Source organism: Corvus brachyrhynchos, unplaced genomic scaffold (assembly GCF_000691975.1).
Source record: "Corvus brachyrhynchos isolate BGI_N302 unplaced genomic scaffold, ASM69197v1 scaffold3, whole genome shotgun sequence".
NCBI lineage: Eukaryota > Metazoa > Chordata > Aves > Passeriformes > Corvidae > Corvus > Corvus brachyrhynchos.
The window spans coordinates 1,497,671-1,510,834 of NW_008237619.1; the positions used below are offsets into that span (position 1 = coordinate 1,497,671).

The following is a 13,164-nucleotide window of genomic DNA, read 5'->3' on the forward strand; positions in this document are numbered from 1 at the left end:
GGCCCAAACCCCGCTTACCCAGCTCCCCGCCGGCTGCTCTTTTTCCTTTATTATCCTCGTCTCATCGGGGAGATGCGCCCTCTCTCCCCGCCATCCCCGGAATCTTGCTGCGTTGGGATCCGGCAGGGAGGTGTTCCCGTGTTTGGCTTATTTTTTGCGGGGAGGGGGCTGGTGTTGGTACGTGGAGAGCAAATTTTCACACAGGATGTTTTTTGCCATCCTGTCATATAATGTAGGCTGGAGCAAAATACATTCCCCGGGGGAAAGGGGGAGCGTGCGGTTCACTGGAAGAGTTCTTTTAATAGGTACTCTGTGCTTAAAGAGAGGGAGGAGACTTGAACATTAATTCGGGGAGCGTTTCAGCGTTAGAAAAAATGCTTGAGAAAGAGATAGGAAACTCCGCAAACAGGCTTGGGCGATGCATTTGAGCGAGAGAGTATAGGAAGTCCATGCCCTTGTGAAACTGCCGAATTCCTTCATGCCACTACAAAGGATGGGAGCGAATGTGTCGGTGGAGTTGTGAGCAGGCTGAGAGGAGTTTACATTAATCGGCTTGGGAAATCAGTAAATCGTGGGCTTGAGCGTTTATATTTCTTTTCCAGCGAGGCTGAGCTCTGTGGGAGCACAGACACAAGGGAAGGATGCCTGTGGTGTGGCCAACTCTTCTGGACCTCAGTAGGGATGAGTGCAAGAGGATCCTTCGCAAACTGGGTACAGTAAGATACAGTTTGTGGGTCTGTATTTTGCCCTTTTAAGATTTGCCTTCATGCTGCTTACATTAAATATTTTAATAGGTCTGCAGGCAGCTTGCAAGTGATTTCCTGCATTTTCCATGTGTCATTGGTTTGACAGCCCTGGCTTAAAATTGTGTTTGGCAGACACTCTCAGCCCTAGCAAAACAAGTAGAGAAGAATTGGTTTAGTTTGGTTGAATCTCTCTTGGATGTCCTAGCTGCAATGCTGCAGGGCTGGGGTTTTTTTTGTCACTATTAACATGCAACAGGATTTTCTGTGAAAGGAGAGCCTTTGGGGTTGCTTTTTGTTTTGTTGTGTTTCTTGGTTGGGTTTTTTCCTCAATTCTGTATTAGAAACCTTTTTGTACCTCAAAAAAATATAGAGGAATCCTGGTTTAACTGGCACTGTAGGGCTGAATTCAAGTATTAAAGTTACTATTGTGAAGACATAAAACAGGATTTAAAAAGATGTTGTTTGTGATTTGCAGTTACGCAGGTTGTCAGGGAAGTGGGAAAACAATGCCCTTGCTCAGCTGCCATAAGCACAGGAGCCTTTTTAATTGTTTCAAATGTAGCTCAGTATTTGAGGCCTCTGCTCAAGAGATAGACACTGGGAGATATTTTTGTGCTCTGTCCTTGTAGATCTAAGTGTATGAGGAGAGATGCTTCTGTGTTTTGGAAAGTAGTAAAAGCATTTGCTCTTTCCTCACACATCTGTTTTTGGCTACTGCAGGAGAGAGAATCCTTTGTTAGATCTTTGATCTGATCCGACATAGTTGGTTTTGAGTTCTTAGGGCTGAATTTATGTAATTAAGGGTTTGGGGTTTTGCCAGTTAAATGATGCATAATACTAGAAGGGAAAAAAAAAAAAAAGCCTTAGATTTTTCAGACTTTCTTCTTAAGACCATAATCTAGGAGATGATATCCGGAAGAAAGCTGAGGCTCCCTCTAACTTCCCGTGACTGTCAAGTGACAGCTTTTCTTGTTCTCATTTTGCTTGAATGCTAAGAGACAGTGTGCTGTATTTCTTAATTGTGCCAAAGTTCTCATACATTGTGAAGCCATTGACTTTATTTTTTGAGAGTTGAGAATTTATCTTCCCTCCCTTTGCCCTTTTTCTTTCATTTCTTGGGAATATGGGATTTGCGTTCTGTTGAAACAGTGATGCAGATGTTGCATGCGACATTGCAACAAGCTGTGCTATCTGTTAAGGTGACAGCCCTAAGTCTTAAGCAAGGCTCAAGAAGTACAAAAACTAGGAGACAGTGCAGAATACCAAAAGCTTTTGACCAGATCTGTGCTACTAAATTTCATTTATGTAGCTGTGCTGGCTGGAAGCATGGAAAAAAACTTGCAGCCGAGCTGACGGTGGTGTGCTGGCAGAACCTTGCTGGTGCAGCTGAGCCAAACAGAACTGCAGCTACACCTCCTTCAATGACATAACCTAGGCTGACAGGAAGGAAAAAAAAAATCATTTTTGTTTTGCTGGCATGAGCTGTCCCCACAAGGGGGCTCTGCCAGCAGGGTAAGGCTGAGGCAGTGCCTCCCTGAGCGGAGAGGAGGCACACCACAGGACTGGGGAGTGAAGGAGCACAGGCAGTGGAGGCAATAGCTGTATGACACTCACATCCAGCAATAGCCATTTGCTTTAGAGGGTCCTGCTTTTCCAGCTCACAGCCCAACATCTCATTTGGCTGATGGTACAGCAGTAGTGGGAATACTCCGTAAGGAGTGAAGCAGGGATGTAGGTGAGGCTGAAATGCATCTCAAGGTATGCAGGACCTGGTGCTGATCGTGGTTTATTACTGAACGAGGTGATGATTGTAGCACCTAACACTAGCAATAATGATATTTACTTCCCAAACCCATTTTAGGTATTTCATGTGTTTTGCGTTGGAAAGAGCACACCACTAATGATCGCTGCACAGACACAAGGGTGAGGAAGTTACAGCTGATCTGTAATCCTTACTAGCTTCCAAAAGACCAGAATGTGCATTTTTAAAGCTCTGGTGTAGAGGATCTTTATTTACCATGCAGAAGGAAAAAAAGTTTGCCCTTGATAAGTAATTATATGGTTGCATCTGAGAATTACTTTTAAGTTGTTAACAGAGGCAAATAATTAGTATCGTAAATATTGTAACATGGTTGTCTAAATAAATGCTGATATTAGTAATAACCATTGCATTAATTAGTGAATGTTTTATAACTGAAGCTGAAAATGCTTCTGTAGGTCACTCAGCATCCCTGTGCAGGCTGCATAGTTAACCAAAATGACTCTGCTTTTTGTTTTGTCTGCTTAATCGGGACAGGAGAGCAGGATTTCTTTTCAGCACAATTCCTTGATTTCATTTCTAAATTAGCTCTTTGGAATCCTAAACTGAAAGCTTTTCAGAATAGTGCCAGTCTTTTCTTTTGCGGCAAACTTCAGTAATGTTAGGTTTTGGCCTGCACCTTTTATTCTTGGTCTTGGTTAACTGGGATCTGTTGTGGGGTTGTTTGGGTTGGCAGCTGAAATAGGGGTGTCAAATGAAAGGCACCTATGTAAGGATCAAACAAATTTGTGTTTCTGGTTTCCCTAAACCGTGTGAAGCTGACAATAGCAAGTCATTCTTTGGCAAATTAGCAGGCTCCATTATTTGCATTAGGTATGTCTTCAACCTGTTTAGTAGGACAAAATTCAAAAGTATTAGTAGCCTTTTATGGTTCCATTTTTTAAAACACTGATGGCATGACATCACAGTCACTTGGAATTTGACATTTCTGGTAAACCAGAGTTGCATTTTTGTGAGTTAGTCTTTGTGATGGCTCTATGTTTAAGAATAGCTGGATTGTTTCTTTTGTGTTGGGCAGGTTTAATTCTGTGTTTCATTTCTTTCAGATTCAAGCAGTTGTACCGTATCAAGTAAATAGGCATAAAAGATTACGATGATCATATTTAACAAACTAGAGCTGATGCTCTCCATGCTAATTAAGGAAAGGCATTACCAAAAACCCAGTTGTTCTAATGATGGTTTATTTCTTTTCCAAGCTAAGCTTTTCTATAGAACTCTTAATTATGCTATGTGTTAAGAGAATTCTGAACTACTCTCCAAACAGTTTCTTCAAGCTTTTAGCCTGAACTGTCAGGTCAGAGAGAGCTTGACACATTCATTTGGGTTTATAAACTAGATAATCCTCTCTGATGAGACAATTGTTTCATAGAAATGGTTTATGCTGCAAAGTAATTGGCTGGGAGAGTTCTAAATCATCAATCTCTTTCAGAAAAGCACTAAATAATTGAAAGACATGTTCCTCTTTAAGATTTTGAAAATTTACAGAATACTATCAGTAATGTGGAAAACATGGGGTTTTTTCCCCTTTGCTGTGAGCATTAAATAGAAATATTATTTGCTCTAATTCTTCAGAACTGGAGGCCTATGCAGGTGTCATCAGTGCCTTGCGTGCACAGGGAGACCTTACGAAAGAGAAGAAAGATCTTCTTGGAGAACTCTCTAAAGTGCTTAGGTAACCCTGATCTTTTTAGACTAAGACCTGTCCTGTTTTCTTTTATGGTTTTGCATGCTTTTTCTTTCACCGGAATCACAGTGTAAGTCTGAATTTGGAGCAGTAATTCTCCATGTTTCAGAGGTTTCATTCTTGTTCTGCTTAGAGTTTTTAATAAGAAAAACAAGCATGCTTCTGTGGTAGAAGTTTTACTGGTTTGTTGGTGCTTTATGGGATACTGAGTGTTAGAAGGATTACAGCCAGGTCATGCATGTACACTGGCTTGTGGTTTTGTCAAGGTAGAAGTTCAAGGTCTTTAAGCCCAAGGTACCTGAAGAAAGAATGCTGCATGTCCTGTGTGAATTTTTCTGCCATATCCTTTAAATGTATTGCTCTCATTAGGAGGTTGGATTCTAGCTGTTTTTCAAGGTCACCCTATGAGCAGTAATGTTCTTTTCATTCTTGAGTAATATTTTTGAGCAATAATACAATTGATTCTCTGTCACTGTGATAGCAGGAGTTAAGTGACAATCTCTTAAATGTGAAGTCCTGTTCCCTCTCTTCTCTTAGATTATTCATAAGTTTAATTTTAGCTGGAATTTTTAGATGAATGTTCATGTCTTCCTCTGATTAAAATATATTGCTTTATTGTTTTTTTAATAGTATTTCAACAGAGCGACATCGTGCTGAAGTTCGGAGAGCAGTAAATGATGAACGACTAACAACAATTGCACACAAGTAAGTTCCAGGTCATTTTGTCGATGATTTCCAAAAGTGCCCTTTGGGAAATCCATTATGCCTTAACTGAATGTTAGAATTTTGAAGATTGATGGTGGTTTAAAGAACCAGTAGTTATATAACACTGTATGGATGAAGGAATTACTGTATCAGATCTACAGGGATGTAGAAACAGTTATGTAGTACATTTTGGATCCAAGGCCATCCTGTTCACTGTGCAAGTACAATGTAAGAAGCAGTTTTTTAGCATGGAGACCTTTCTGTAAGATAGACCAGAAGAAACAGAGAATGAGAAAATAGAGAAGCTGCTAAGTAGGATGAACATGTTTGCTTTTTTTTTTTGCTTGTTTTGCTTTTAGTTTTATTTTAATCAGTTTGGAAAGGCTGTATTAAGTGGAAAGAGGAAACTACATAGGAAAGACAAAGAGAGGGCAAGAGGTGGCAGATTAGTGGAAAACATGTATCAGCACAGAAAGGAAAAAATGGTCAGAGTAGAAGAAGCTGCAGCAAGCTGATGACATCAGTGTCCACCACTCTGCGATGCAGCTGCTGTGCTGGCATTAGCTGGGGTGGTTCCTCCTTGCATTTGCTTTCACAAGCACTACATGATTTTGAGAGGTGGAGGAGCAATAGATCAAGTGGTTATGTATCTTTCATGATTACTTAATAGTCTTACTATTAAGGACTGTCTTTAAACAGAGCTGCATTGTAAATGTCTGTGTTTTTTTCTTTTTCTGTGTTGCAACTGTTGATTTTTTTTTAAGTTTGACTGTTGTAGCTTAGGTGTTCTGAGGAGGAAAAAAAGGAAATTATACGAATAGCAGGACAGTTGGAGTTAGCAATTGTTTGATACAAGACTAGTCAAAATCAGCATACTGGTTTAGTGCTGTAGAGGGACATTTAAGTTTTAATGTTCGATTTTAAAGATTTAGAAGTATGCTGTTCACCAAACAAAACCCACCAACTTCTTACCCCCCTTTAAAGAAATGAGAGGGAGGATAACGAAAAGCATTTAGTTGTCATATCAGGATTCTTTTCCTGAATCAAGTTTTCCTTTTAAGTAGTACTTCTGGTCTTAGCATTTTGCAGAACACGAATAGTTTGTTCTGAGGCGTTGCACTTCAATTAAATACTATAATCCAGACAAGGTGCAATTTTGAAGTGCTGCTTTTCTTTATTTCTTTTCTTTGTTTTCCTGTGGTGATTCCTTTTTAGTGATGGTTGGTAATATAGTATTTCACTTACATAATTCTCTTAAGTCATTAGTAAAGCCTACTTTGCTAGCCTTTGTGCCCTTTATTTTTTGTTTTTAAAATGTATTTTTACCTCAGCTTATGTAGCTCTCTTTATACACTATGCGTATGTATGAGGAATGCTGAAGCATTTCAAGATTTATCAACAGAGCAGATACTCTGCATTTTACAAACTACTTTGTAGTAGCTCTTGCTGCAACTTGCTTGAAATATTTCATGTGAGAAGTTACTTTTTTAGAATATATTATACATTAAATGGGTTGATTTGCTTAAGAACATTACAGCATTGAAAAATAATTTGCCATTTTGGTTTTGTTGATTTGATAAATGACTCACGTAAAACAGTCAAAAATACTTCCCCATCTAGATAAGAACAGTGTTTTTATGAAACATTCTAGTGTGGATGTAAGTACTATTAAGAGCTAATTAGAGCTTTCTGTTTAGGAAGATGCTCAGGGTGTATTTAAATAATTTCATGTTCTGTGACCTTGTTTGGGAATACTTAAATAAACATCAGAAATGCTTCTGTTCAGGTGAAACAAAATTTGCCTTAGAAGCTAAGAGTTTTTCCCTGTAACATAATCCATTTCAATAGTCTTTTATGAAATCTATTTGGTTTATTGGCATTTTCATATTACAGAAGTAGAGAGTTGGTATACCAACTCTGCCTGAATAGTAGCTTACCTAATGTGGGGTGTTTGAGTATGGTATTCACGCACCTCTGGCCCTTGAACAGCTCTGTAAAACAGAACAACGAAAGAAGAATCAACTCTTTAATTTAAAATGGGAGGTTTTCTATATCAGGTGACAAAAATGCAAGGGCTTTCATGAAATGAAGGAAGTTGTGTATTAGTGCTCTAGTGTGTCTTAAACTGCCTTTTAGACTTGCACTATGGGAAAAAAAATGTATTTGAGTAAGATACTGAATATTTGGAAACTTGTCAAAATACTTACAGAATGTGCATTTCTCTTTAGTATGTCTGGACCAAACAGTTCTTCCGAGTGGTCCATAGAAGGCCGTCGACTGGTGCCACTGATGCCACGACTTGTTCCACAAACAGCTTTTACTGTTACTGCGAATGCTGTTGCCAATGCAGCCGTTCAGCACAATGCATCTCTTCCAATTCCTGCAGAAACTGGGAACAAAGAAGGTGAGAGAAGGATGGGATTTTGCTGCAATCTATGGGAATGTAAAAACAATGTCACAGTGGAAATTGGTGTTTTAGATTTAAAGTGTTAAATATAAAAGATATTTTTTAGAGGCCAGGTTGGATGGGGTTTGGAGCAACCTGGTCTAGTGGAAGATGTCCCTGCTGATGGCAGGGGGCTGGAACTGGGTGAGCTTTAAAGTTCCTTCCAACCCAAACCATTCTATGAACCTATGAAAAAAAATCCAAATCTTTCTTACAAACCTTATTCACAGAAGTATAAAACACCCCTTATTTTAAAGAACCCTTTGTGGTATCTGCAGCATTAATCTGACTGCTTTGTGTTATTGACACTCTAGCAACTGAAATATAAAAACAATCCAGTTTGTCAGGAAATGACATTTGCTGACTAATTTATTCAGCTCTGTAAATTTTAAAAACTTGGACTAATGGCTTAAGATTTTGTAAAGTTCTGTAAGTGATGAAAGATGTTTCAGAATGTTTTATTTTAAGAATGCAAGTAGGTTTTGGTGAAAGTCAAGAAAATACTGCTTTGGGTTTTTTCCTTCCGATTAAATGTACTATGTAACAAGTAAAAAGGTTGCTTTCTGCTTCCCCTGTGCTTTTAAATAATGGTAGTACACATTCCAACTAGCTTGGCTGAGCAGGCTTGGATTAGGCTTCATACAAGTGGAGCATGTGTAACACTGCTTGAAAAAAGCTGTTTTATCCTGGTTTTGTGATAAATACTGTATCATTGTGCTGTTACTTAAAAGCAATAGTTTAAAAAAGCAGTTTAAAAAAGCTGATTAGCACCATCAGTTCTTCACTACTGGTTTTTTCAACTGGTGTACTGTTGAGTAGAGGCAATAGCACTTTTCTGTCAGTTCCTAGTCATTTACAGAAAAGCAAAAAGATTGATGTATTGAATTAATGCTCAAATTTAAAATAACAAATTATAAAGTAAAACAAAGATCAGTACAAAAAGAAATCTCACATTGGCAGTAGAGATTTTTGGGGATGGGAGGTTAGATTTCTGTGTTGTCTTTGAAGACCATTAATTCCGTGGCCATGCTTAGCTCAAATTGGGGAGTATTCCATAGTAACAGGATTGCAGAGGCAAATACACAGATAATGACCCAATAAGCCTTTGGCTTCCATTTCATTTGAAAAATAGTGATAGAATAATGGGATTCTGCACTTCAGTTATATGGAAGGTGTCTTTTCTCCTCTTCAGTGGTGGTTTGCTATTCCTACACAAGTACCACTTCAACCCCAACATCCACCCCTGTTCCAAGTGGCAGTGTAGCAACAGTGAAGTCCCCCAGACCTGCCAGTCCAGCCTCCAATGTAGTCGTCTTGCCAAGTGGAAGTACTGTTTACGTCAAAAGTAAGTGATACTAGCAACTGATTAACAAAAGGGAAAGAAAGGGACAGTGTGGCTGAAGCATAAGACTGAATTAAACACTCCAACCTTGGACAAGTCATTTAAGGCCTTTGTGCCTTTGTTTAGTCTAGAGAATGAATTTATTGCTTCCCTTTTTCGAGAAATAGTGTTCAGGATAAATCCACTCACTGCAAAATGCTGTAAGGAGCAGTAAAGCTGCAAGGACAGCAAGTGAAAAATATTTTGAAAATTAAATATAGACATTTCTGTATATCAGTGAATTTCTGATCCATCTTGTTGAGAACTAATGCATAGTAGTCACTTACTTGAGTTAGAAAAGGTTCCTCTTTTCCACTTTCACAGTTGATGTGGAATTTTTTTTTTTTTTTTTTTTTTCTTTTTGAATGCAGTTTGGCAAGGGTTTGTGCTTACATACTGTGTCTGGTAATTTTGTGATTTACCTGGAAGTCAGTCTTGGTGAGGCTTGTGTTTCTCAGCAGCTGCGAAAACTTCATATGAATTCCTATCAGATACCCATCTTCACATATTTAAATCTGAAAATTCAGGACATAGAATCTAGAAACAGTCTTTTTTCTTGAGAGTGTGTATGTGTCCCTATCTTTGTTTGGCTAATAAGTCAGCTAGTTCTAAAAGGGGATTATGTTCTCATATATATGCCCTTGTCATGGGTAGTTTTATTTTCCTGTTAAAATGTTTCCTTCCGTTCTTACTTGATTCTATCAAAATAACAAAGATTAATAGTGAAGTAGATAAATGCTTGCTCTGTATACCTTTAATATTTTAAAATCTATTTTAGTCTTTATGGTATATGTATACATCTGTATAAGCTTCTAGGTAGTCAGAAATGCCACATAGTACATAAATACAATGTTAATCGCAAACAACCATCATTAATGGCTCTGTCAACCCATTAAACCCATTACATTGAGGTTTTTCATTTTTCTGATCTATGCACTAATCACTTGGCTTTAGTTTCAAGATTCAGGGGGAAATGTTCTTAACATCTTAAAATTTTATTGTAAACTTTAGTGAATTATTACATGGTAATGAGTATCAAATGAGTCTAGACACATGATACAGGGATGATCATTTTATTGTCTGTCCCTAAATTTAATTTTTTCCCTACTTCGTGTGCTTTGTTTTGTTGTTATTGTTTATTTTTTTTAAAGAAATTATGTGTCTTTCAGAGTATGTTACATCAGTCACATTAATTTTAACAGACCTGCTTGGGAGCAAATTCAGGAGATCTGAGTTAGAGTCAGGACTTTGCCACTGGTCTGTGGTGTAACCTCTTCCAAGTCACAGTCTGATTGAGTCATTAACCTTTCTATGACTCTTGCTTCCTTACTTATCAAGTGTGAGTTTCAGTCAAGCTGTATTACCTTTTAACTAAATGTCTGTGGAAAACTGTACAGCAATTGCTAATATGAAATGGTAGGAATAACATTCTTGCAAAACCCCAGCAGTGAAAACAGGAGGTGAAATGAGCTGTAACATAAAATAATAACATAAAATAATGCTCTACTAGTTTAATGTTACTTTCTTATGTCTTGATTGATTGGTTGATGGGGGTTTTTTTGTGCATGAGGGCCACAAAGTTTCCTCTATTTCTTGGTGCCTCACCAAAATAACAACTGTGTCCTAACATCCTAGCTACATGCAGATTTTGGATTTAAATGGGTTCTGAGATTTTTAAATTCCTGCACATGTTCAATATGATTAGTGCACTCACAGTAACACTTAAAAGCCTGTCCATAATAAACCTTAAAGTTACGTAATCAAACCTCTGCTTTATAGAGGGACATCACCTTTATAGAGGCTTATTCAGGACCATAAAGTAAATTATTGATTAGAGATTTGAAATTTAGTCTTGTAGATCCACACTTCACTTGTCCTGCTACAGGCAACTAAAGCTACATTTTTTAAGTTTGCTTCTCTTCCCTAGTTCAGTTTCCTGTCTCTGTGGATACAACTGTTAGCCTTTGGAAGCATACCTGCAAATGAGCTGCTACTTCTGCTGAGGGAGGATACCATTTTTCAGAAATTGCCTATTGTGGTGCTGGGCAGTTTCTTGTCCATATTAGTTCTTGAATCTTCACTTTTTGAATGCCAGAATATTTAGTAATTTTAATTAGAGATTGGCCATAATTAGATCTTGGCCCTAATTAGAGACTGACTACAAACGAAGTTTGCTTTGATTACCAGCAAGACTGCTTTTTGATGTGATGGTGTTCTTTGTAAGTCCCAGGCACATGGAAGAAGATTTTCAATCATCTTCTCCATAGGCAGGATTGTATCTCTTCAGCTTCTCTCTGATTGTTTTTCTTTTTAAATGGTTTGACACAGGTTGACATGGTAAGCATAAATAATAGGATTGCAGATTTGTCGATGTTGGTAGAGACTTTAGAGGTCATCCAGGTTCAACCATCAATCCAGCACCAACATAATTGCCCCTGAACTACCTCCCCAAATGTCTCATTCAGATACCTCTTGAACACTTCCAGACTTACTCCAATGCCTGACTACTCTTCCAGCGAAATTTTTTTTCTAATACTGAATCTGGACCTCCCCTGGCACAATTTGAGGCTATTTCCTCTTGTCCTGTCACTTGTTACCTGGGAACAAAGCCCAACCCCCACTTGGTTACACCCTCCTGTCAGTGAGTTGTTGAGATCAAGAATGTACCCCTATAACCTCCTTTTCTCCAGACTGAGCCGCCCCAGTTCCCTCAGCTGCTCCTGGCACTCCAGACCCTTCCCCAACTCTGTTCCCTTCTCTGGATGCACTCCAGCACCTCAATCTCTCTCTTGTCATGAGGTGCCCAAAAGTGACTCCAGGACTGGAGGTACTTCACCAGTGCCCAGCACAGGGAATGGTCACTGCCCTGGTCCTGCTGCCACACCAGTGCTGGTACAGGCCGGGTGCCACTGTCCTTGCCCAGCTGGGCACACCTGGCTCATATTCAGCCGGCTATTGACCATCATCCCCAAGTGCCTTCCTTCTGGGCAGCCCTTAAGCCCCTCTGCCCCCAGCCTGTAGCTCTGTGTGGGGTCGTTGTGACCCAAGGGCAGGACCTGGCACTGGGCTGTTGGGGTCCCTCCCCGTGCCATGGAGCCCTGGGAGAGGGGCCCTGGGGGGGAGACACGGGGTTTCCCTGCCCCTGGTCAGCTTCAATTTAGAAGACTAAAATGGTGGGACCTCCAATACAAAGGAAAAGATTTCACTCTGTTTTAAGGAAACATTTCGAGTAGACTAAGACAATATTTGTCTTTTTTCGTGTTTTGCAAGGTGCCAGCAATCTGCTCTTAGAGAGTTGTAGAGAGCAATAAAGTCCCCCCTCAGCCTCCTGTTCTCCAGGCTGCATAAAAAGGCACATCTGATTCTGTCTTCAGCTGGTTCAGTGGTGTTGTTTCCAAAATTTCCAGGAAGTTTTGAGCCTTTTTTATTCTGTCAATATCACATCCTGCTAGTATATTTTGCAGTGTTGATTTTCATAACTCCAGTTTTGCAGTGTTGGTCTTTAATACTGGTAACCATAGTGAGGCATAGGGGCTGCCTGCCTGATTGCTCAGTGAGCAGGATACCTCTGCTGTTACTACAACAAAACAAAAAAGTTGAAGTGGAACCTTGCAGCCGTCACCCCACGTGATTTCATTGAACACATCCTAAGGAAGGTGCCTCTCCCTAAAGACAAGTTGCTTTTGATCCAGAAGCATGCACAAACCTTCATCGCCCTTTGTGCCACAGATTTTAACTTTGCCATGTACCCACCATCAGTGATAGCAACTGGAAGTGTGGGAGCAGCCATCTGTGGCCTTCAGCTTGATGATGGGGACAGCCTCACAGACCTCCTGGCCAAGATCACAAACACAGATGTGGACTGCCTTAAAGCTTGTCAGGAACAGATCGAGGCAGTGCTCGTGAACAGCCTGCAGCAAGTCCAGCAGCAGCAGAGCAACCCCTCAAAGACAGTGAATGAAGCTGACCAGCAGCCATGACGAACACGCAGGCATGTGATAGGAGAAGTTGTAGCCACGAAAGTCACAGGAACTGTGAAATGGTACAATGTAAAAAACAACTATGGATTTATAACACGAGATGATACAGGGGAAGATCTATTCATCCATAGAACTGCCATTAAAAGGAATAACCCTAAAAATTACCTGCAAAGTGTAGGAGATGGGGAAGTTGTACAATTTGATATAGTGCAAGGAAAGAAGGGTTTACAAGCAGCAAATGTTACTGGGCCTGGAGGTATTCCAGTCAAAGGCAACTGTTATGCACAAAATTATAAACAATATCCATCCCAGGAATTTCCCTACTCACAGCCTACTTTCCCCTTTTATCCTATACCCAATATGAACCCCTTCCTAAGTTTACCCTATCCCCAGTTTATTCCTA

General features: G+C 39.6%; 2 protein-coding genes across 14 annotated transcripts in view; one reads left to right on the forward strand and one right to left on the reverse strand.

The window, feature by feature from the left end:
* The window catches only part of THAP12 (THAP domain containing 12), a 32,341-nt gene extending 32,069 nt beyond the window's left edge, over positions 1–272 (reverse strand). The window contains exon 1 of the mRNA XM_017731697.1: positions 19–272. The gene's annotated coding sequence lies outside the window, so the exon portion shown is untranslated. The remainder of the gene's footprint in view (positions 1–18) is intronic.
* A 295-nt stretch (positions 273–567) lies between these two features.
* The window catches only part of EMSY (EMSY, BRCA2 interacting transcriptional repressor), a 44,508-nt gene continuing 31,911 nt past the window's right edge, over positions 568–13,164 (forward strand). For 5 of the 13 annotated variants that reach the window (XM_017731681.1, XM_017731682.1, XM_017731684.1 and 2 more), the window contains exons 1-5: positions 570–711; positions 4,138–4,237; positions 4,880–4,954; positions 7,183–7,358; positions 8,593–8,745. In XM_017731681.1, the coding sequence (XP_017587170.1) occupies positions 642–711; positions 4,138–4,237; positions 4,880–4,954; positions 7,183–7,358; positions 8,593–8,745 (574 nt within the window). In that variant the 5' untranslated portion in view covers positions 570–641. Of the gene's footprint in view, positions 712–4,137; positions 4,238–4,879; positions 4,955–7,182; positions 7,359–8,592; positions 8,746–13,164 lie in introns of all 13 variants that reach the window. The other 8 variants (XM_017731683.1, XM_017731688.1, XM_017731685.1 and 5 more) reach the window with 4 other exon arrangements.